General features: G+C 44.4%; 1 protein-coding gene across 1 annotated transcript in view; it reads right to left on the bottom strand.

Moving 5' to 3' along the window:
- LOC118233571 (MAGUK p55 subfamily member 7-like) overlaps positions 1-15,639 on the bottom strand; it is a 62,835-nt gene extending 47,196 nt beyond the window's left edge. The window contains exons 1-2 of the mRNA XM_035429330.1: positions 15,552-15,639; positions 5,696-5,811 (exon numbers count right to left, since the gene is read on the bottom strand). Of these exons, the coding sequence (XP_035285221.1) occupies positions 5,696-5,811; positions 15,552-15,639 (204 nt within the window). The remainder of the gene's footprint in view (positions 1-5,695; positions 5,812-15,551) is intronic.
- Between the last annotated feature and the right edge of the window lie 5,620 nt (positions 15,640-21,259).

Genomic DNA, 21,259 nt, shown 5'->3' with positions numbered 1-21,259 from the left:
AACTGAAAAGCTGTTTATTTCAGTTCTGTATTTGGTAAACAGTTTAACTTCAAATGGTTGCAGAAATAATTGCATGTGTTCTGTATTTGCTGTACACGTGTATGTAGCTATTTATTAGGACTGATGAAGCCGTATATTTTTCTGTTTCATATAAAATGGCTACATTCGGTTAATGTTTAAGCTCTAGTCAGCTAAAATGCTGGTACATAAATTAAACATTCCTTTATATTTTCTCTGCAGCTTCATTATTAATTATCATTGGAAAACACTAAAAGAAATCCCTCTGTAGGGCATAGAGACAAGCTTATTATGGCATCCTTAGCACAACAAGAGAGATTAGATCATAGATGAAAATACAAAATTGTGCAATATCACTTAGAAAATCACATGTAAATGACACATAATCCGGTCACAGTCTTTTCTGTAGTATTGCTATTACAGTAGATGGATTTGGTCAATAAATATTCAGCTGTTTTTCTCATATCATTTTTCATGCCAAGAAACCGTTTTATGATTCAGGGCATTGTTTTTCCTTGGGGTCCGTTTGCTTGAGAGAAAATTCCACATTGCTCTACATTAGTTGCAGTGAAACTCATCATATAACATGCTAACAATGTCCGTGCAGGGCTGACAGAAGCATTACCCAGACTGCACTGCTGCAGTCAGAGCAGCCGCGACACAACAACGATCTGAGGTTAGTTACTACGGCCAAGTCGTTGTGATCTGCCGTCTGACCCAATTGGGGGGGGGGGGGGGGGGGTGTGGAATTAAACATCTGCTACATGTAGTTCATTTACAGTTTTAGAATCTACGGAAGAAGAAAAAAAAAGTGTTGCTTTCCCCTCGCAAGTCCCAAAAATGACCTCACCGTAAATTTGGGTATTTTCGGAGAGCGGGGCTAGTTACCGTGGAATGCTCTCGCCAAGCGAACGCGCGATTACCTGCTTTCGTGTACGCGCGTCGGCAGAGGGTCCAACAATCTGTCCGCCTACAACGGAATGTATCTATCCATCTGCGTCTCGAATCTAAAATATTTCACCCCGCTTTCATGCTTCGTAGGAAAGGCTTTACTGCCCCCCCGTGAGACGTCGGCTTGGAACCGATTCAGACGCGCGGTGGAAAAACTACAGCTCCGGGAGTCACCTTGTTATGGCCAGTGCTCACAAAAAAAATAATAAAAATAAATAAAAAAATTGAAGGTCAAGGAGTGAAAGGGAAAATAAGACACAGAAAGAGAGAAGGCAAAAGATAATCAATTTCAAGCTTACTTACTTTGAACAAAGACTCCACCCACTCTGTGGGGGCCAGAAGTATTGCAGCAGGACTGATCGAAGTTCATTGTAAAATGAGTTCTGATAGGGAATGTTTATGCTTCCTGTTGAGCTCATATAAACTTCATTAGACACTCGCTGTGTATGTTTTTTTAATTTTTTTATTATTATTTTTGACTACAAATCGAGACCTGGCATAGTCTGCTGTAGAATATTGCTACTGATTGATGCTGGTATGAAATATAATCGTCATTGTTGTTGCAATACTAACAGTGTTTAAATGAGCTCAAAAGGGATTTTAAAAAAATGCATTCAGTCAGAGCAAAGAGTTGACTTTACTACAAACATTTTGCTTCGGAGAAAATATGCCTCCAATATAGGTCGGTATGTACTGACATATTACTGAGCTGGCATTAACAGACCGAAAGCACGTTAGGTCGTGTGTGTCTGCGGTCTGCGACTTCTCATTTCCTGGCCGTCGTGAGTCTGTGGATCCACGTTGTTAGCGTAGCGGGGCACGTGCCCCTAAATAAACACTTCCCCAGAGCGGTCTCACGGGGAAACAAAAGAAAAGCATTAGACCTTCTCCAAATCAATGTTTTGGTAATCCGACAGGGTCTGGGCTGAATAATAGGAGAGGGGGAGGGAGGGAGGGAGAGAGGGAGAGCGAGAGAGAGAGAAGCAGCATCTGTGTTTTTGACTGGGGGGGTGGGGACAGGGGGGCGGGGGAGGGGGAAGCTTAGAAGGACCTGGTTAATGTCATCGCTGACCAATCACTTCCACCCCCCTGTGCCATGTCCGTCTACGCTGTGGCCTGTGCGCAGGGCGATCAGCCTCCTGACCTGGATTAGAGGAGCTAGAGCAGTTATCCCTGAAGTTTTCGGAAACTTTGGCTACGCTGCCAATAAGCATTGAGGTATTATTGAATTGAAAATTGAGAGAGAGAAAAAGAAAGAGCGAGAGAGGAAGAGAGAGGGGGAGTGGGGAGAGAGATGGGGTGAGACAGAGGGATGAGAGAAAGACAGAGAAGGGGTAGAAAATGATGGATAGAGAAAGAAAAGTTAGGGAAAACAGAGAGGGAGAAAGAAGGGGGAAGAGAGGGAGGGGGGGCTCAACTGTCACAGGGAAGGCAGACACAAGAATTTGAATTTGAAATCCTGTCAAATACCGAATATCCACTCAATCTTACTCACTGCTCCCACACCACATCTGTTTTTCAGTAATCACTGTGTGTGTGTGTGTGTGTGTGTGTGTGTGTGTGTGTGTGTGTGTGCATGCGTGAATGCATGCATGCTGTACAGTTCATTCATACTTTAAAATGACATAAACCTGTTGTATCAGGTTTTTTCATTGTAATAAAAAAAATTGTCATTAACATATTGTTAATACGTTACTGTTACTAATGTTGTAGTTGATTGAAGGATGAACAAAGACAACGAACCAACCGAATAGGGTAGGACTGTTCTTTTTTACTCTTAACTCTTCTTCTCTTTAAAAAACTAGCTGAGGAACAGTGATTATTCATGTTGGCCCAACCCAAAATATGTATTTTTCCTGGTCGATGAACTGTGAAAGTGGATCACCATGTGCAGGCCACAGGTGATTGATTTGATGCAAGGAAGGAGGAGGTGGGTCAGATGTGCCTACAAAATGTATCACGTGTTTCAAGAAAAGAAAACTCACTGATGTTGTAGCACTGGTTGTCAATTTTGTTTTTAAATAATGGCACCCAAATTAGAAAAGTAATACTTATCAGGGTCACGTCAAATGCACATACTAGCATCGCCTAGTGGACTACAGATTAATTCTGAGACTCATCTCTTACGCTTCTGCACTGGTGTATAGGTCAATAATTTGGTGATAAAAAGGTCAAAATTAAGCAATATTTTTTACATTCTTTATAACCTCCAACTGCCATAACCCCGCCTCTGATTTTTGTTTTGGACTGCCTAATGAACAGTCCCTCCATGGCTCTTTCAACCCTAGAACACGCTGTGCTTAAAACTTCTGTTTACTGTGGAAGCTGCATTACAGGCATTTTCTCCCACCTGCTGAGTTTATAACCACAGACATTTTACACCATGTTCCTTTTTAATATCTAAGTGTTTTATGTCGTAAAAAATCAGAGGATACAGGAAAGCTTGTTTGCCGATGCTAGCGTTCGTTAAGCTAGTGATTTTCGGGGTGATTTATGGAAGCTTCCGGACTGACTGTATACACAAGCCGAATTGTCGAAGGCAAATTGAAACCATGCAGCCGAATCTGATGCGAGGGGAAGGCGGTGAATTAGGGCTCTTTGGCTCCTTGGTTGTTTTGTTCTATTTTTGGGGTGCGCTGCGTACAGTCTGTGGAGGAGCCCGACAGGGACGGTCGATGATCGGTTTTTTCCACTTCTCCTCATCCCTCGCGTCTTGCCGGTCCAGTTTAGAGGCACGTGATCTCCTCTGGCTTCGCTGTCCTCCCTCCCTGAGGTGAAACCTGGGATCAATGAGCTTCACTCGAAGCTTCACTCGAATCCTCTCTCGATTTGGCTTAGTTCATTAAAAAAAAAAAAAGTTTTTACTTACAATATCCACAAGAATCTTTGTACGGGGTTTCCTCTGAACTCAGTCAGGGGTGCTCTCAAATACGGACAGGTCCATCCATCACTTCATTTCTAGTGTTGGAAAAAATGTCTGTTTATGCAAACTTTGAGGAAGTTTTGAGTGCACTGTCTGCTCCCCGTCAAAGCTATTTGGAATGCGGCCTATGGACCCGGGCATAATATCGCGTATTTTGGACAGATCCCACACTGTAGATCATATTTTACTTGATTTTAAGGATGTGTTTGTGAGCCGACCAAATCAGCTGAACCCAGGTTTTGAGTTATTAGGTGGCCCGGACGTCCACGTCTGGCGTCTTTCAGGAGGACTGCTCCGGCCTCCCTGCAGTACCTGACTCCCCCAGGCACCGAGAGCTTCTGTCTGTCAGCTGCTTACTGCGCACCTGTCAGAGTAAGACTCCTGTCCCCAGGAGCTCCTGAAACACCTGCGCCCGGTCCATGTGTGTGGGGCTATCCGGCAGGTTTATCACCTGTGCCCTGTCTGTGTGTGTGTGTGGGGCTATCCAGCAGGTTTATCACCTGTGCCCTGTCTGTGTGTGTGTGGGGCTATCCAGCAGGTTTATCACCTGTGCCCTGTCTGTGTGTGGGGTGCTATCCGCCAGGATATTTTACTGAAGGCGATTCAAGTTCCTTGCTCAAAGAGCTTAACATGAATGGCAGTACCCCATGATGGAATTGAACTGGCATGCCCAGTTTCATAATCACTCTACTACTATGTTTTTCTTTATTTTATCTCTGATTCCATGCCTCTAAATCTCCTTGTCTTTATCCAGATTTATGAGAACATTTCTGCCCCATTCACAAATCCTATGAATCTTCCCAGTCCCTCAAAATTTCTGGCTGTTTACCGTCCATGTAACTCTCTCTGTCCTCATCACTGTACACCTGTCTCTGCCCACGTCTGTGCAAATCTCCGAGTCTCCCCTCCTCCATCTATTTATCTTGGAGTCTGTCTCTCCCCATTTCAGTTAAGTCCATGTAAATCTCTCCTGTCTCTTCCTCCTCCTGTTCTCCATTCTACTGCCACCTGCCTGACGGTGTTCTGTTTGACCACAGGTCAAGTTGAAACACAAATCAGCAAGGGCAAGATGGCCCACATAATTTTCTTTTCACAACTCGTTCTAAAACAAGGGCAATTACATCATGCACCCGCCTAATTGAAAACAGATTAAAAAATGAGGGGATAGCGTAAATTTATTCTAACAAGGGGCAATTATTTTAAGAGCAACGTTTTTGGTGAGTCTTTGCCCAGAAACACAGAACATTATAAAAATCCACACAAGTCGTACTGAACACAGACCAAATAATTATGTATGTGTGCAATGTATTCACTGAGGTTATTTCAGTCTTGCGATCTGAGCTATTAATGCCAAGGAAATAATTTCAGTCATTATTCATTCTTCTGATGCTTCCTTACATGTGGAGTAGTTTAAAACAGACAGAAACTTTGATGATGACTATCAAAAGCTAAATTTAGCTATACCACCATCCTTTAAACTGTTTTGTCAGGCAAATGCATAAGATTTATAAAGTTCTTCCAAGCCAGACTGAAACTATGCCAAAAGATAAAGCCATCATAGAGCATGTATAACACACTTATTAACTATGTTATATCATCTTCACAAACTAGAACCAGGCAAAGGTTATTCTTTATGAATAGTGACATAAAACATCATTTGTAAAATGATTGTCTGAAATGTGATATTTGTACAACCCCTGAGATAAGAGGTAGAGGGAGAGAGAGAGAGAGAATAAGAGAGAGAGAGAGAGAGAGAGAGAAAATGGAATTTGGAATCAGGTGAGGTTCTCTTGTGCAGGTTACCTTGAGCAGTGGCAGCAGGCTCCTGTCTCTGAGCATGCTCTGTAGGAAGGTGCAGTCCTGTCGGGTCACATGGGACTGAATCTGGGAGGCGAGGGCTGCCAGCAGTTCATACACACCTGGGGGAGGAGAAAGGAAAAGAGGCCATCACTGCCCCACCCTTCCATACATGCATACATACATGCACACACACACACACACACGCTCAAGCAAATGAATACAGAAAGTCTGCGGGTTTAATTTTCAAATGCAGCTCGGGCCAGGTCACCCCTACCTGTCTGAATTTTCTCCTTCTCTCCTGAATGGAGTTTAGTTCCATTGAAGAGCTCAGTCTGTCTTTGGTTTGTCCTAGTTCTCGTCAGTCCTCCTCCCTAAATCTAATTTAAAACTCTGTTCTGTTCTGGCTGAGCAGGGCAGACAGCCCCTGTGGAGATTATCATGATGGTTTGTATTTGTTTTAAATATCATAAAACAACAGAAGACTCAGAGGACATTGTAATTATTTCTTTCTTTCTTTCTTTTTCTCTGCTTCAATCTCTATTCTGAAAACCAATGATGCTCAGGGTAAAGAAAATGACCAGAAATGGGGGGGAAAAATTTTTTTTTTTTAAAGCGAAAGGAATCTCAGGTTGAGCTCAAATCTCATTTTTCAAATTGAGAAATTCAAGTGGCAGAATCTGTCACTCTCTGCTTGCTGTCCGTCCCTGGAGAAGTGCTGGGAACTCACAGAATGCTTGGCCATGATCCCCGGAATGTTCCGTCGGTACTTGGTGGTTTATCCGAGTCAATGATTCCCAACCCTGTTCCTGGAGATCTACCATCCTGTAAGTTTTCACTCCAGCCCTAATTTGGCACACCTGACTCTACCAATTAGCATCTCACTGAGCTGCTGAATGAGGGGTACAGTGTCAGGGTTGGAGCGAAAACCTACAGGACGGTAGATCTCCAGGAACAGGGTTGGGAACCACTGATCTAAAGGATAAAACATTTAGCTAAAGCGCATGGCACCTCGAGTGTTTATACGCCAGTTTGCTATCTGTTTGATCAAGGCAGGCATGAGTGATGAGTAATTTGGTGCGCCCATAATACCAGTGCTAGCTTCAAGTTGAAAAGAGGCTAGAAAAAAGCTTTGAAGTATTTGAAATAATCATGTGACCCAGGTCTGTTGAGTGACACTCATGGCTCAGGTGCGCAGTGAGTGCACATTGACTCAGCCCTCATTAGACGGCACAGTGTACGATGCTCTTTATGACCTCTGTGAGCTTTTATAGCTTTGCCTTCTGTAGCTGTGGTTATCATTCACCTTTACAAGATGGAGGTTCGCACGTGTCCTGGGAGCTCTTCACTGCAAACGCACCTGCCTGTGGGAGGGGTCAGGGGCCCTGGGTCGGACCCGCGGGACCCCCGACCAAAGCGCGCGGCTCGTCAAAAAGCTGGGGGCACCTGCCCCCCCGCCTGCCCCCCCCCCCCACCGCCTACTTTACAGGCTGTAAAAGTGAATGTCGAGTCAAATTATAGAAGATTTAAAGCACGCCGGGCGATGGGGGCGGGGACATGTGGGGAAGTCATCAGTGGCGAGGTACAGGTGGGCAGGGTCGACAAAGTCCAGCTCATACAATCCATCTTCTCCTCAACTACGTCGCCTGCCTGGACCAGTGCTGTTCCGAACAGTCCTGTAAAGTGTAGAGTAAAGTGTCTTTTTTTTTTTTTTTTAAAGGTCATTTGACCGACTGGGGGTATGGGAAAGAGCTCAGTTGCTGATTGAAGTTTGAAATATCAGGAGAGAGCGTGACTGGACCAGCTTAGTGTGCTGAGTGGAGCTGGGTGACTGTGAAGATTGTCTGATCGGCTGGAGCATGAATCTGCATGAGAGGCCCTTTCTGATAAAGAGAGCAGTGAGAGATTCTTTCTGATAAAGAGAGCACTGAGAGATCCTTTCTGATAAAGAGAGAGCAGTGAGAGATCCTCTCTGATAAAGAGAGAGCATTGAGAGATCCTTTCTGATAGAGAGAGAGCAGTGAGAGATCCTCTCTGATAGAGAGAGAGCAGTGAGAGATCCTCTCTGATAGAGAGAGAGCGGTGAGAGATCCTCTCTGATAGAGAGAGAGCAGTGAGAGATCCTTTCTGATAGAGAGAGAGCAGTGAGAGATCCTTTCTGATAGAGAGAGAGCAGCGAGAGATCCTCTCTGATAGAGAGAGAGAGCAGTGAGAGATCCTCTCTGATAGAGAGAGAGCAGTGAGAGATCCTCTCTGATAGAGAGAGAGCAGTGAGAGATCCTCTCTGATAGAGAGAGAGCAGTGAGAGATCCTCTCTGATAGAGAGAGAGCAGTGGCGTAGGAACGTGCCAGAAAGGTGGGTCTCCAGAAAATGCATTTATTTCACAACCCAACGATGAGCGCGGTTTTCCTGTTCAACATCATAGCGTCACATTCCCGGAATCTGCTCTTTATTTACATTTCAGTGACCGAACACGATAGAAACATTTCAGATGTTACGGATGTAGCACTTCGACAAGTTTAAAAAACCCCCGACATTCTTTATACGCACAGGGTCTTAGTTTTTTTTTTTTTTTTTTGCAACACCTCCAATGGACTGTGAAATAAATCTAGGCAAGGAGCTGTTTCCTCAAGTCTTGATGGTGCTTTCGGAGTCTTTAACACAGCTCACTGCACTCGCCAGCTTCCAACAGCAGCCATCAATGGAGGCGGGGACGGTGTGCCAAGAACCACACAGGGAGCTCAAAATGTGGAAATAAAGTACATAAAGAAAGAAAAACAGAGAGGGAGAGAGAGAGACAGAGAGAGAGAAAGTGAGAATGAGGGGAGGGAGACACTTTTTTTTAACGTTCCTCCTCAATTCAGACCAGGAAAATTCGACGGGACACAAATTTGTTTGAAAGTTAATTCGAGTTATTTTGCGAGTCGTTTCGAATTCCGTCTTGTTTCAGAATTTCCTCGGCGACGTACAAATTTGGTTTGACTTGACGACCACCTGCAGCGAATGTTTAGGGGAAAAGGTGCAGACGTTCTGAGGAAAAGGGACACCCCGCGTGCTGTACTTATCCTGTGTGTCGCCTTCACAGAGGAACTCCCACAGAGAGAGAGAGAGAGAGAGCACGCCGAAAGAGTTTCCCCTTTATCTGTGAAAGACGCTGTCCCATTGACAACAAGCCCACGAGGCACATCTGGAGACCTCCCACATCAGGAGGAGGAGGCTGAACGCATCAGGCAAATGCGATACTCGCTGGGACCTCGCGCTCGAAATGTTCTGTCTGTTTCCAATCAAACCCTCCCATTTCGGACCACGCCCAAAAGCTTCCTTGCCCCAACCGTTCCCGTGTGATGGCGGACGCGGCAGGTAGCCGCACAGCCACCTGTCCTAGCAGGTCCCAGGACGACGCGGGTCCCTGTGCACCGAACGTATATTTTAGGCTGTGGCAGTAGCAGTTGCACACGCTCGTGTATATATTTGTTTCAGGAGGCGCTACGTTCCTTCCCATTAGAAATGTGGCAGCACTTTTTGCCTGCGGTCATGCGTAGCCTCCCGTGGCATAGCAGTGGAGTTACTGGCGGATCCCAAACTATTCGCTTGTTTTGGCCATGTCTGGTCGGCTCCGTGTGCGTGTCCATTTAACTGCGCGCTACTGACGACCGAGCGAGCTTGACATTAATCTCACCTGAGCCACACGCACTTGGATTTCTGCTGATAATGAGTAACAACTTTGGCACAGCGACTGCCTCGTATCTTTTTTTACTGACTTTGATGACCCTGCGCACCATGGCAACAGCAACCCCTGCACCCCGGCACGGGTACATCAGTCACTCCTACTGCAGGCGCATTGCCAGTAAGCCTGCAGTGAGAGTGAGCTCCTGAAAGCTGATTGGTCCAAGCGAGCTTCCATATTTTTCCAGCCCCCTGTCAGCGGTTTCTGCGGATTTGCATGATTTCGGACGGAGCCAGCGCCCCGAAGCTGCGGACCTCAGACATCAAACGCCGTGACATCATCGAAATACGGTTCCGTTCCAGGACAAGTGCACTTATCAAAGCGAACGATCCAAACATTTCAGACTTGATTTATTTATGTTTTATTGTTCCACAACCACTTCGTTACTGACCACAAACTTTCTCTCCCCCCATTGTTACTTCCAGCCATTCTTCTTCTTCTTCTTCTTCTTCTTCAAAAAAAGAAAAATCAGTATACCGCAAAAGAGTGAAATGAAGACGGTTCCCTGCAGATGCTAACTGGTTGCATGCGCACTCTGCGCTGCCCACATTCATGGTGTTTTCAGACAAGCAGGTTATTGTTTGTTTTATGCTACGTGATTTATGCTTCTTGGCTAAATGGCCAATGGTTGAAGTCCTGAAATGGTTTATGGGCTGAGACTTTCCTCCATGGAACGATGTGAATACGGCACGGACCAATGAAACATTTAAAGGATTTTATTCTTTTTTTTTTTCTTCAAAACATGTTCTCATATCCTCAAATGTAGTTTTATGTCAAAAGGGATTTTTGTTAGTGCTCATTCTCCCAGCATATATATCCAGTCTTGTTTGAAACAACCACGTTCATTTATGCTCATGCACACTCACACGCACACACACACACATATAAGCACACACACACACACGCGCACACACGCACACACACAAATGCAGCTAATTGCCGGGAGCTGCACCAACAGCCTGCTCCACACACGTTTAAATCACAGCTCACAAGAAGGGCTCAGACCAAACAGAGCAACACAAACATACAGGCAATGCATCATCCACAGCAAGAGAACAGATCCAACCACCACCCTCACACACCCTCACACACGATCCAGCGCAAGCACTGAGACTGAGAGACCTGCTTCAGACGCACTGGCTGGCTAGTAGAACTACGGGCGGCTGCTTTCTGTTTTCACCTGAGAAATCAGCAGCCCACTTCAGGCCGAAGACACCAGGTGACGTGACTCAGTCGTTTAGCCATCAGCTTCAATTTGTCTGCTAACTTCTGGGTAACGGGGAAAGCCAGCGCACCCTGTGGTTCTGCAGGACTTTGGCTGGCCCAGGCTGGCAAAAGCAAAGGTCACAGGAGGCCAAGCTGGGTGGGTGGGTGGGTAGGGAGCCCCAAAATGTCCCCTCAGAACCCCTTTAGTGCCCATAAATACACTGGTATCCCTCAGTTCTAACACCAGCCAGTTAAGCAACAATGACCTGTTCAGCACATAGTGTTCTTTGGACGGGGTGCAGAAAATTTTATCCTTTTTTTTTGAAAAAAAAAAAAAAAAAAAGAAAAATTACAAAAATAAAAATCATTCTCTCAAATCACACACCCCAACCCCAAATCCCCTTTCACCCCCCCCCCCCCCCCCACCCCAGCCCCATCCCCGCATTTGAGAGAAGAAAAAAAAAAAAACAAGTGGAAATTTTCTTTCTGATGCAGAGTAAATTGGAAACAGGGACACTTTCCAGTGGCAACAAATTCTCGTGTTACGGTGGCGTATTTCTCCCGCAGTCCTCTGGTTCCTGTGAGGGGGATAAAGCGCTGGAAACAGATGAAGTGCTCCCGGAGCGGACTGCTTTCTCTCTCTCTCTCTCTTTCTCTCTCCCTCCCTTTCTCTCTCTCTCTTCCCCCCCCTCTCTCTCCCTCTCTCAATCTCCCTCTCCCTCTCTCTCTCTCCCTCCCTCTCCTTCTCTCATCTCCATCTCTCCCCCCCTCTCTCTCCATCTCCCTCTCTCCCCCTCTCTCTCTCTCTCTCTCCATCTCTCTCTCTCTCTCTCCCTCCCTCCCCCTCTCTCTCTCTCTCTCCCTCTCTCCCCCTCTCTCTCTCTCTCTCTCTCCATCTCTCTCTCCCCCCCCCCCCTCTCTCCGAGCGCTTGCGTCACAGATTCCACATGCCCGGCATTCTTCGCGACGGTGTGGAAAAACTTACTGTTAGTCTAGAGAAACCCGACACTGCCGCGCTTGTCACGTCGCCCCTGGATACGTTATTAAGGCCAGGGGCCTGTGGAAACTATAAACCTTTGAGCATTTAATGATGAAAAATACAGGGGGAAGCACCGTGTTTTGCTATTGGAAGACTGATTATGGCAGAACTGTGCTACCTCATTTCGGGGGGGTGGGGGGGTAGGGGGGGGGCAAATAGCTGAAATTAATAACCGTATACATTTAAGAGGAGGCGTTCTCCTCCTTGCGTGTCTGTGTGTCTGTCTCTGCTATCAGCCCTTTGATAATATTTCACAGGGAAAATAATGACTAAGGGTGCATATCGGGTGCAAGCAAACAAAAGCCACGAGAGAGAGAGAGAGCCTGAACAGTCAAACAGGACTCATAATCTGCACTGAAGCAGATCTAATGGGAAAAGAGAGGCCTGCTAGCATTGGACATGATCCATCTTAGGCAGGACGGTCATTAAATGCATAGCTGTATGATACCATATGCAGACACAGACACAAACACGCACTCTAATGGACACGCACAAACGTAAGCAAGTTTGTCTGAGCCCATGGCTTCTGTGAAAGTATAATCCGCCAGTAATTGTGTTCTGGCGGATTTGTCTTGCCCTCAGCCAATCACAGAGCCACTTCCTGGGCATTGACTATACAAACTGACAGGAAAATGGGCAAATCCTGCAGCTCTGTCTGTCTGTGTGAGGAGATGAGAATAACAGGCTAATCCCGTTGTGTGACGTATGGATAACCTGTAAACACACACACACACACACACACACACATCCACACACGGGGATACACAAACACATGCACAGACACACACATACACGTGTGGATATACACACACACACACGCACACACCCTCACACACGCACACACCCGCACACACACACGTGCGCACACACTCGACCGGCACAGAATGTAAACTCCAGGCCTGAGAGAGAGAGCAGCGTTACGCAGCTCGTCCTCCCCGCACTCACAGAGCTGCTACCATGTGTCGGTGCATTTTACTTTGCTCTTCAATCAGCAGGCACCGCCTGTGAATGGATCCCTCCTGCTTAATACCGGTCTTACCAAGACTGACAGCTCACGGGCCATCCAGCGATGAGTTATGGCCTGTTAGCATTACAGCACATAAGTGCTGTACGCATACAATCAATGTCTGTTATTTCTCTTGACAAAAAAAAAATAGATTTTTCTGTGTATTGAATGAACGATCCATACACAAAGCACTGCTGGAGAGCTGGTGTGTGAGGAAAACGGAGGTTTGGCACAGCGCTCTGCATTGTCTCTATAGTCGCACATGTTTCTAATCAGATGGCTGCAGGTTCAAGTCCAAAAACATGACTTGATTTCAACTTCGCTTCAACATGGCACTTGGAAGCAGCACTCCATCTTTACGGCGGCCCGAAAGAGGAGATTAGGGAACGGGGCTTCTAACCCAGTGGTTGCAGGTTTAAGTCCAGAATGGGACACTGCTGCTTTGCTTTTCATCAAGGTACTCAGTCTGAATTACCCACGAAAGCAAACTGCTGCATGGAGCCACATTTTTGGACAATGTGTAAAGATTTGAGTTACAGGTGGCTCTTATGGGTAATCAAAACTAATGCACAGTCTGTCCAGCGGGCTTCCCAGTGGAGCCAGGCTAGTGCCAATCTTTTAAGAACAGTTTCACGGTGTTTTAAAATTTATTTTACTGTTTGTTTTGATTCAGAAAAGCTGCATTTCCGAAGCATCTATAATATAACAAGATTGAGATGTCCTGAAAAAGACGCATCCAGCCGAGATCAAATGCATCGTATTGTAATAAAACATTGTTTATCACCAACCACATGTTTGCGCTATAGAGAAATAATGTGCATTTATACATTCAGGACAGATTACTGTGCTCTGGAGGTTTCTAAGGGGAAGTATGAGTTTTAATAAACCAAAGATGCCTTACTTGGCCAGAGAGAATAATTTAGAGAATTCAGTCAGGTTATCTGATTATACATCCAGTTCCATATTTTATTTTTCCAAATGAAATCCCCAAAAGGACAAGAAATTGTAATGACATTACTGCATCATCCACCTTCACTCACAAATGAAATGGCCCCGCCAAATCCTTAGCAAAAAACAGATGCCTGACACACATACACTGTTATGGACTACGCCCTTATTATGAGTTATGCAGCACGCTCACTGAACTGCTGCACTCTATGCTTATCAGGTCTTCTGTGTATTCATACAATCACCCGCAGTTTGCACACACACACACACACACACACACACGCGTGCATACACACACACACACACACACACACAGACACACAGTTAAAGAGTTCAGTTGGACATGTCAACTCTTCTTAAATCAGTGATGATACATGTGCTTGGCTTTTACAACAACACGTGGTTTGGCTAGCTTTCAAAAATGTGTTGACCTTTCTTTTTTTTTGTTACAGAAAACTATTTTCAGGTCATACTACGGAGACATAATATTTTATGCCTATACAAATGTAAGATGAAAATATATGAAATTATAGTAATAGCATTTCTGCTGTTTTTATTTCAGTTTTTTTTAATGGTCCTTGAGGGTCTTTTGACCTAATCAAATCATTCTAGTGTTGCAGCCCTCCGATTGTGGAGAGCCACAGTGCCTGTAGGATTTTTTTATTTATTATTATTGCTTCCTTTCAATCAGCAGCTGATATAAGTCTTGGAAACAAGGTGTCTGGGGTCAAAGCCAGCGGATGACTGAAGCACTCAGGCACTGAAGCAGACCGTAAACCAGCAGACGCTGGGGTCCTCCAGGACTGAAGCTTCGGCTGCCTCCTGCAGAAGCTCACGCACAGATAGAGGCGTCGGTGTTGTTGTTTATGAATGTTACATGCGCCGGGGATTGCTTCTGTCACTTATCCAGCCCCGGCTCCTTCATCATCACGCTCAGCAGCTGGACGAACAAACATTTTTCCTTTTATTTTTTTTTGAGTACTCGTGTTACACTAATAAAACCTGGCTGGATTATTAATAAGGACAGACCCGTAGCTCCGCACGGCTTTTACTGCCTTGTGCTTGTAAACTGCGTCACGCGACTGTAGCAGTTATAAGGGGGTCTGGCTTTCCGATTTGTCTCTGCGAATTTCCACTACGGGTGCATAATCATAGCGAAAGCCTGGATTCAGGAAGGAGGCTGTTTAACCATCACTGGTCCTGCCCCCCCCTTTTCTGTAATATCTGTCACGATGGGAGGAGAGAGACTGACATATTTGAAGCTGTCCGCAGAGAAAGTAGGAGATTTGACAAATTGAAATGTTTTGCTTGAAACATTTTATTTTCCACAAAATATTCCTCAAAAATCCCTTTTCCAAAAATCTTTAGTTGACTCCCATCAAAATCTTCAAGACTTTCTCCTCGTGCTACATTAAAAATAATTTTAATTTTAAAAAGACTTATACATTTTTACTCGTTAAAAAGAAAACTGAAAAAAATGTTGGAGAGGCTAATATTTACTAATGTTTATTATTTTTATTTAAATAATGATTATTTAATTTGGGGAACGAAAAAAATCTCTGAATGGTCCGCTAAATGACTCACAGCAATGGTTCAGCTGCAGTGAAATTTTCACCATGAATTCGTTGTCAGATGCAGAATTTGACCAGGACACTGAGGTTAACAGCTCTGCTCTTTTAGTGGAACTTTAACGACCACAGTGAGTCAGGACCTTGGAATTGAGTGGAAACGTCTCATCTAAAAGCCGGAACCTTCTGCAGCACAGTGCCCTTTCACTGTGACGGGGCACGTGATTTTTTCATTTGATTTAGAGAGAATAGCGCCCTCTACTGGTCCACGGGTGATGGACAGGCCCTCTGTTCTGAGCGAAGGCCCAACCTGCCCAGGCCCTCTCAGACTCGAGAACAAAAGTGAACATTCCTGACCTCGGCTCACCATGGCGACCGAGCACGGTGACTATGCTGCCGTGGCAACTGGCCAGGCGCCCTGTGGTGATGACAGTACCTGTGTCGTTTGCCGGCATGGTTCCAGCCTGAGGAATGTCACGGCAGGACGTCAGGGTAACACGGCCTGGTCGGGAACCACGGAAACCAAATTTGGTGAGATTGGCAACACCACGCTGAGCCACTTCGTCTCTCACCGGATTTATACTGCTGGAGGCAGATCTGTGGAAAGAGAGGAAAATAAACAGGGTTTAGGGGCTTCTGTGTGTGCGTGGGTATGTGTGTCTGTGTGTGTGTGTGTGTGTGTGTGTATGTGTATGCATGTCTGAGTGTGTGTGAGTGAGTGTGTGTCTGTGTGTTACGATGTTCCCTTACTTTTGATCTTCTTACCTTTGCTTGTTTTCTTTTCTTTTTTTAGTCAACACTAGTCCATAGTACTTAACATTCTCCTACAAATATATCGCAGGACTAGATTTTCTTCATAAATACAGTGTGGAGAGTTATTCCTAGTGACCACTGAACTCTCCAAACTGTGTTTGCAAGGAGAAAACTATGAACACCTGCATGTAGCTGTGAGTTAAATTTAAGGACGCTCGTTTTGACTGAATCCAAGCTTTTCACCTGGTTTTGAGTAATTCCTGGCCATGCCACAAAAAAAAAACTCACATACACAACAACATTTCAACATTTCAGCACTGAACACTGTCAGCTGAGAAAGCGAACGCAGTAATGTGTTGAAAGAGACAAGTTATGCAAAATCTTGGGGTGCAGGACCCCTGGAGACCCCCACAGATGGTGCTACTGTACAGCAGGGCAGGACCAGGGGGACCCCCCCCCCCCATCCCCACACTCTGTGCTGGTGCTTGTCTTTGGAGGCCCAGCTGCACCATTGACTTGCACACGTGCCTCACATAAAATCTTTAACTGCCTTTCCAGCTCATTTAACTGCAGCCTGACCCTCGCTGCAGATTCCCCGATCAGTCACAGTCTACCAGTATGGCTTATCTGCAGTTAAGAGTTCACAACCTCTCCCTGCTTGATGACTGGCCACAAAGCACAAAATTAACGGGAGGTGTTTTTTGCAGTTTGTATTTTTGTAAGGAGATACGTTTTAGTGTATTTTTTGGCGGTCTTCCACCGTCTGCCTCACGTCTGAGCTTCAGCTGGCCTCCCCAGCCCGCAGGAGGACCCTGAGGATTCTCCTGAGCCACACAGAGGTCTCTCCCTTCCCAGCTCAGGAGCTGCAGGGAACTCCACAGAGCTGTCCTTAGCCCTTTAAACAGAGCAGGTCCGTGGAATGTTTTTTCTTCTTTTTTTTTTCTTCAAAATTCCAAGTCAGTGTTCCAGAACTTTGTTGATTACCATTAGTGATTGTTCAGTTAACAACATTCTAATCACATATTTGTGATCTCACACTTTAAAGGGTTCAGAGGGCGTGTCCTCCCTGGCCTTGGACAGTAGGAGGTCTCACATCACGTGCACAGTCATCAGACTAAATCAGGCTTGTTATGAGACTCTTACTGTTAAATAAAGAGGAGTCCCGAGCTGTGGACTGCGCCAACGGGCCTGGCCCAGTCTGTCCTAGCCAGAGTACACCACAGAAAACATCTGAACAGGTACTGGAGAGTGAGCCATGACATATTAATAAAAAATACTATAATAAATAATGAAATGAGAAAGTGCCACAGTTAAAACCAGGCAAACTGAACACAGAGGAGGGCACATGTTTAGAAAAACACAAAGCTTCCCTAACAGATTTTCTGCACAAGTTTTATTATCATTTTTTAAATTTTTATTTTTGTAAACCACAGAGTAAAACCACAGAGGAACGAATCAATAGGCTTGGTTGGAACAGACTAATCTGGAGCTGAACTGAGGAACAGTTTTAGCTCCAGTTCAAACACATACCCCTTCTGCAGCACACTGAGAGGGAATCCTCCCAAGCCATCTTTCCATTTGGAGTCCATCATAACCGAGCTGTGGTGTAAAAGTGCACCTGAGACAGTTACTGTCCCTGCTGCCTGTGCAGAGGGACCTTAAAGAATCACCCCAAAAGCAAATGGCAAAACTTCAAATTTATTTATATTGCTGAATATCCCATCTTTGGAGGCATTAACCATGTGGAAAAAATTAAAAAATTAAAAAACTTTATCGGAATGAAAGATATGTTCAAACTTCCACCTGGCCCTGAGACTCCAATTGGCCTACTATGACACTTCTGCCATCTAGTGGACTTATGGAGCACTGCTAAAAAAAGTTTCAAGGTAAAAACAATGGACCTCATTCACAAAACACGTGTATGACGACATTTGATCGTAAACCGTGTGTAAGAACGCTTCCAAGGACATTTCGGCATTCATCATTTTTTTTCTTATCTGTTGTTCTTCATGGCTGTTTCCTTATGCTAATCACATGGACAGGATTGTGCATAAAATTTATCCAACAGTAAAAATTTATCCAACAATAAAAACAGTCTGGCATTCATCATCTCATACACCTGGGATATGCACAAAAACAAAAGTCTGCACATGTGTCATGAATCCAATATTGGTTTTTTGTTAGAACATTTTTAAGAACAAACGTAAGAATAATTTAAGAAAAGTTTTGTGAATGAGACCCAATGACTAAGGTCTGATTTACTAAGACCTTTAGCATATGCAAGACCTTTGAGCGCATGAAAAACCAATAACATGACCAATGATTGGTCATGGTATTTGTTTTGCACCAATCATTGATTGTGTTATTAGTTTTGAATGTGCTAAAATGGTTTTGGACATGCTGCAGGTCTTAGTAAGTCAGGCCCATAGTTTCGTGTGAATAAAAAACAATGTATATGCCTTTCACAATCATTTTTGTCTCATACTGTGATCAAGAAAAAGAGAAATGATTTTTGATTACTCTGTAGTCTTGAAATTTTACACTAACCTTTGAAAAGAGGAGGAAAGTTGGGCTCTCGTGTGATGGCATTTTCCAGAATATTTCAAACAAGCCTTCTCATTACAGTCATTAGTTTAGCAGACATACTTGTCCAGGCATGACTATCAAATCACAAATTCCACAACTTATTTTCTTGGCAAGTGCAAATGGGGTAAACTAAAACACCTTTCTCAGGGAGGGAGAGGGACAAAGTGGCAAAGATAAAGAGAGAAAGGTAGAAAAGGTTTTACTAAAACAATGCTTGGACAGGAATTTAGACTGTTATTGAGTGGCTTAAACTACAAGACCATGGAAAGAAAGGAGCAGGAACTCATCTCCAGTAGAAAGCAGGTTTGAAGGCTGGACATCATTATAAGAACTTTGATTCTACTGAGAGTTACCATGGTTACATTAAAAGAAACAGGTGCCATACATGTCTTGCCACAAGGTGGCACTGTTATGTTGCGAAAGCACCACAAAACTGTCAATAACACATCATTATCATGGCTGCAAAAGTGACTGACTCAGAAAAGAAAGGAAAAAAACACTAGAGGACAAATATTTAATGAGAGAGAACAAAATATTATCTGACTTTATCAAATAGATATAAAAAGTAATTTCTACATGGTGATACCAAAATGTATTAAAAAATACCTGATAATAAAATCTGAAAATATGTGCTTTAACCACATGTGAGTACTATTTGCTAACTTCACCTGATCACAGGTGCAATTTGTAGATGTCTTTGTACGTATTGCACACACACTCCCTCATGAGTTCATACATGCACCCTGAGTGGACACACACACACACACACACACACACACACACACACACACACGTGCATTTGAACAGCACTGTGTAGAGATTTCAAGGCAAAGAAATGGAACTGACCTGATGCAGTCTTTATCTCTGCAGGCATCAGTGAGAATCCAGCGCTCACTCTGCACACCTGTCCTGTCCCACACGCGTGAGCAGAACAGAGAAACAGAGAGAAAGAGACTGAAGGATATCACCTAAGTGTCCTCTATACATACCCCTAGTGCTCCACACCCAGCCAGTGTACAGAAAATGTGTCATCCTAACAGCCCCCCCCCCCCCCCAAACAAATCAATGTGCCCATCCCCCGAGGAGTGCAGGCAGAAAATGACATCCCCCATTGCTAGGGCACCCTAGCTAGCGCCCCTCCCCTTTATACCCTGTATTGGGAACTGGCCACTATGTAAGAGACGCTCCTATAGGCTGACATGTAGCGACCCTAACTTTAACACAGTCCCGCATCTGAGTGTGCATGAGTATATGTCTGCTTGTTGTAAATATGTGTGTGCGTGCGTGCGTGCGTGCGTTCGTGTGTGCGTGCGTGCGTGCGTGCGTGCATGCGTGCATGCGTGTGTGTATTTGTGCGAATATGTAGACGTGAGCGAGCCATAGCTCCCACAGTCTCAAAACAAATGACTAACAGTATTCAATGGCTGCACTCCCGCTGATCACCGTTACTGACCCAAATGGGCCAGGCAGGCGGAATCACTCAATAAAGCTGTGGAAACATCACTGCAGCTCCCTCAGAGGGTCTGTAGCAGCCCTCCTCTTACCACATTACATTTACGGACTGCCATTCCACACTTTTTACTAAACGCTGAGTGAAACATTTATTTCACTTACTTTAATTTCTCAAAAAATCGTGGGGTTAACTGCGGTGTGATTATCTGATGTGTAAATCTCAGGTTTAAACCCCTATAGACTACGGAACTGCCTTACACCTGGAACAGCTAATCCTGATTTCACAGATTTGGATGGCTGTTCCAGTTGTAATGTAGTTGTCTGATCCATGGGGGTTTGGGCACAGAGTATTCGTTACCCAATCAGTGTTCAAAAAGCCTTTTGATGGTTGAGCCCCCATTTGGTTTGAGAAGCTTTGTTTCTTCCTGGAGCAAAAATCTTTGTTGCCAAGGCTGCTCTCCTGCCTCATGTGTCCGAAATGTCTCCAGAAATGTTCCTCTTGTGTTCGCTCTGCATAAAAAAGAGTATGGGGACTGGGCAGGTCACGGACAATCACGAAGTTGAAAATTCACACAGGAAACTCTAAATGCATGTTTTACACTTGGACTGCAACGACATAAATAATATTTGTTATCATTACATTAAGTGGATATCTTTAAGAGAAAGCTGCTGAAGTGTAGAGTAACATAGATGATTATGTCTTACTGTAAACATATTAGAAACTATTGAAAAGGCCTTCCACAAGCAAATAGAACAACCACTTATAGCGGACTGGCGGTATTGCTCTCCAGTTGCAATTTTTCTCTTTGAATACAGTATTAATTTTGAGACGTCCCAAGAGTCCTTGAAACAGAGGCTGAAAAACCCAATAGGAACTGCTTTGTGATGTGTTCATTTGCATTGTTTAATGCATTACTAATGATCTGCATTGAATTGTGCAAATGCAAATATTGCTCATACCTGACAGTGATTCTGGGAAATGCAGAGGGAAAGCATTCTCAGCCGGTGAACACAGACTTCTAAAATCTGTGCTTGTGGAGTGAAGTGAGTTTGCAGAATTAAATGTTATCAGTCATTACTATCATAGCATTATGGTGTACAGTGACATCAAGTGGCTAATCAGTAGTACTGAAGACAGATGAAACAACAGTAAATTGATGAATAATGCTTGAAACATACCATAAGTTCCAAGACACTGACCTCTATGCATAAAACATGCTATGGATTGTTGAGAAAGAAAATGATATATTGGCAATCATATAATTTCCTGGTATACTTATAATT

Source organism: Anguilla anguilla, chromosome 8 (genome assembly GCF_013347855.1).
Source record: "Anguilla anguilla isolate fAngAng1 chromosome 8, fAngAng1.pri, whole genome shotgun sequence".
NCBI lineage: Eukaryota > Metazoa > Chordata > Actinopteri > Anguilliformes > Anguillidae > Anguilla > Anguilla anguilla.
Note: the sequence above shows the minus strand (reverse complement) of the source record. Positions and strands in the feature narration are given on the sequence as shown.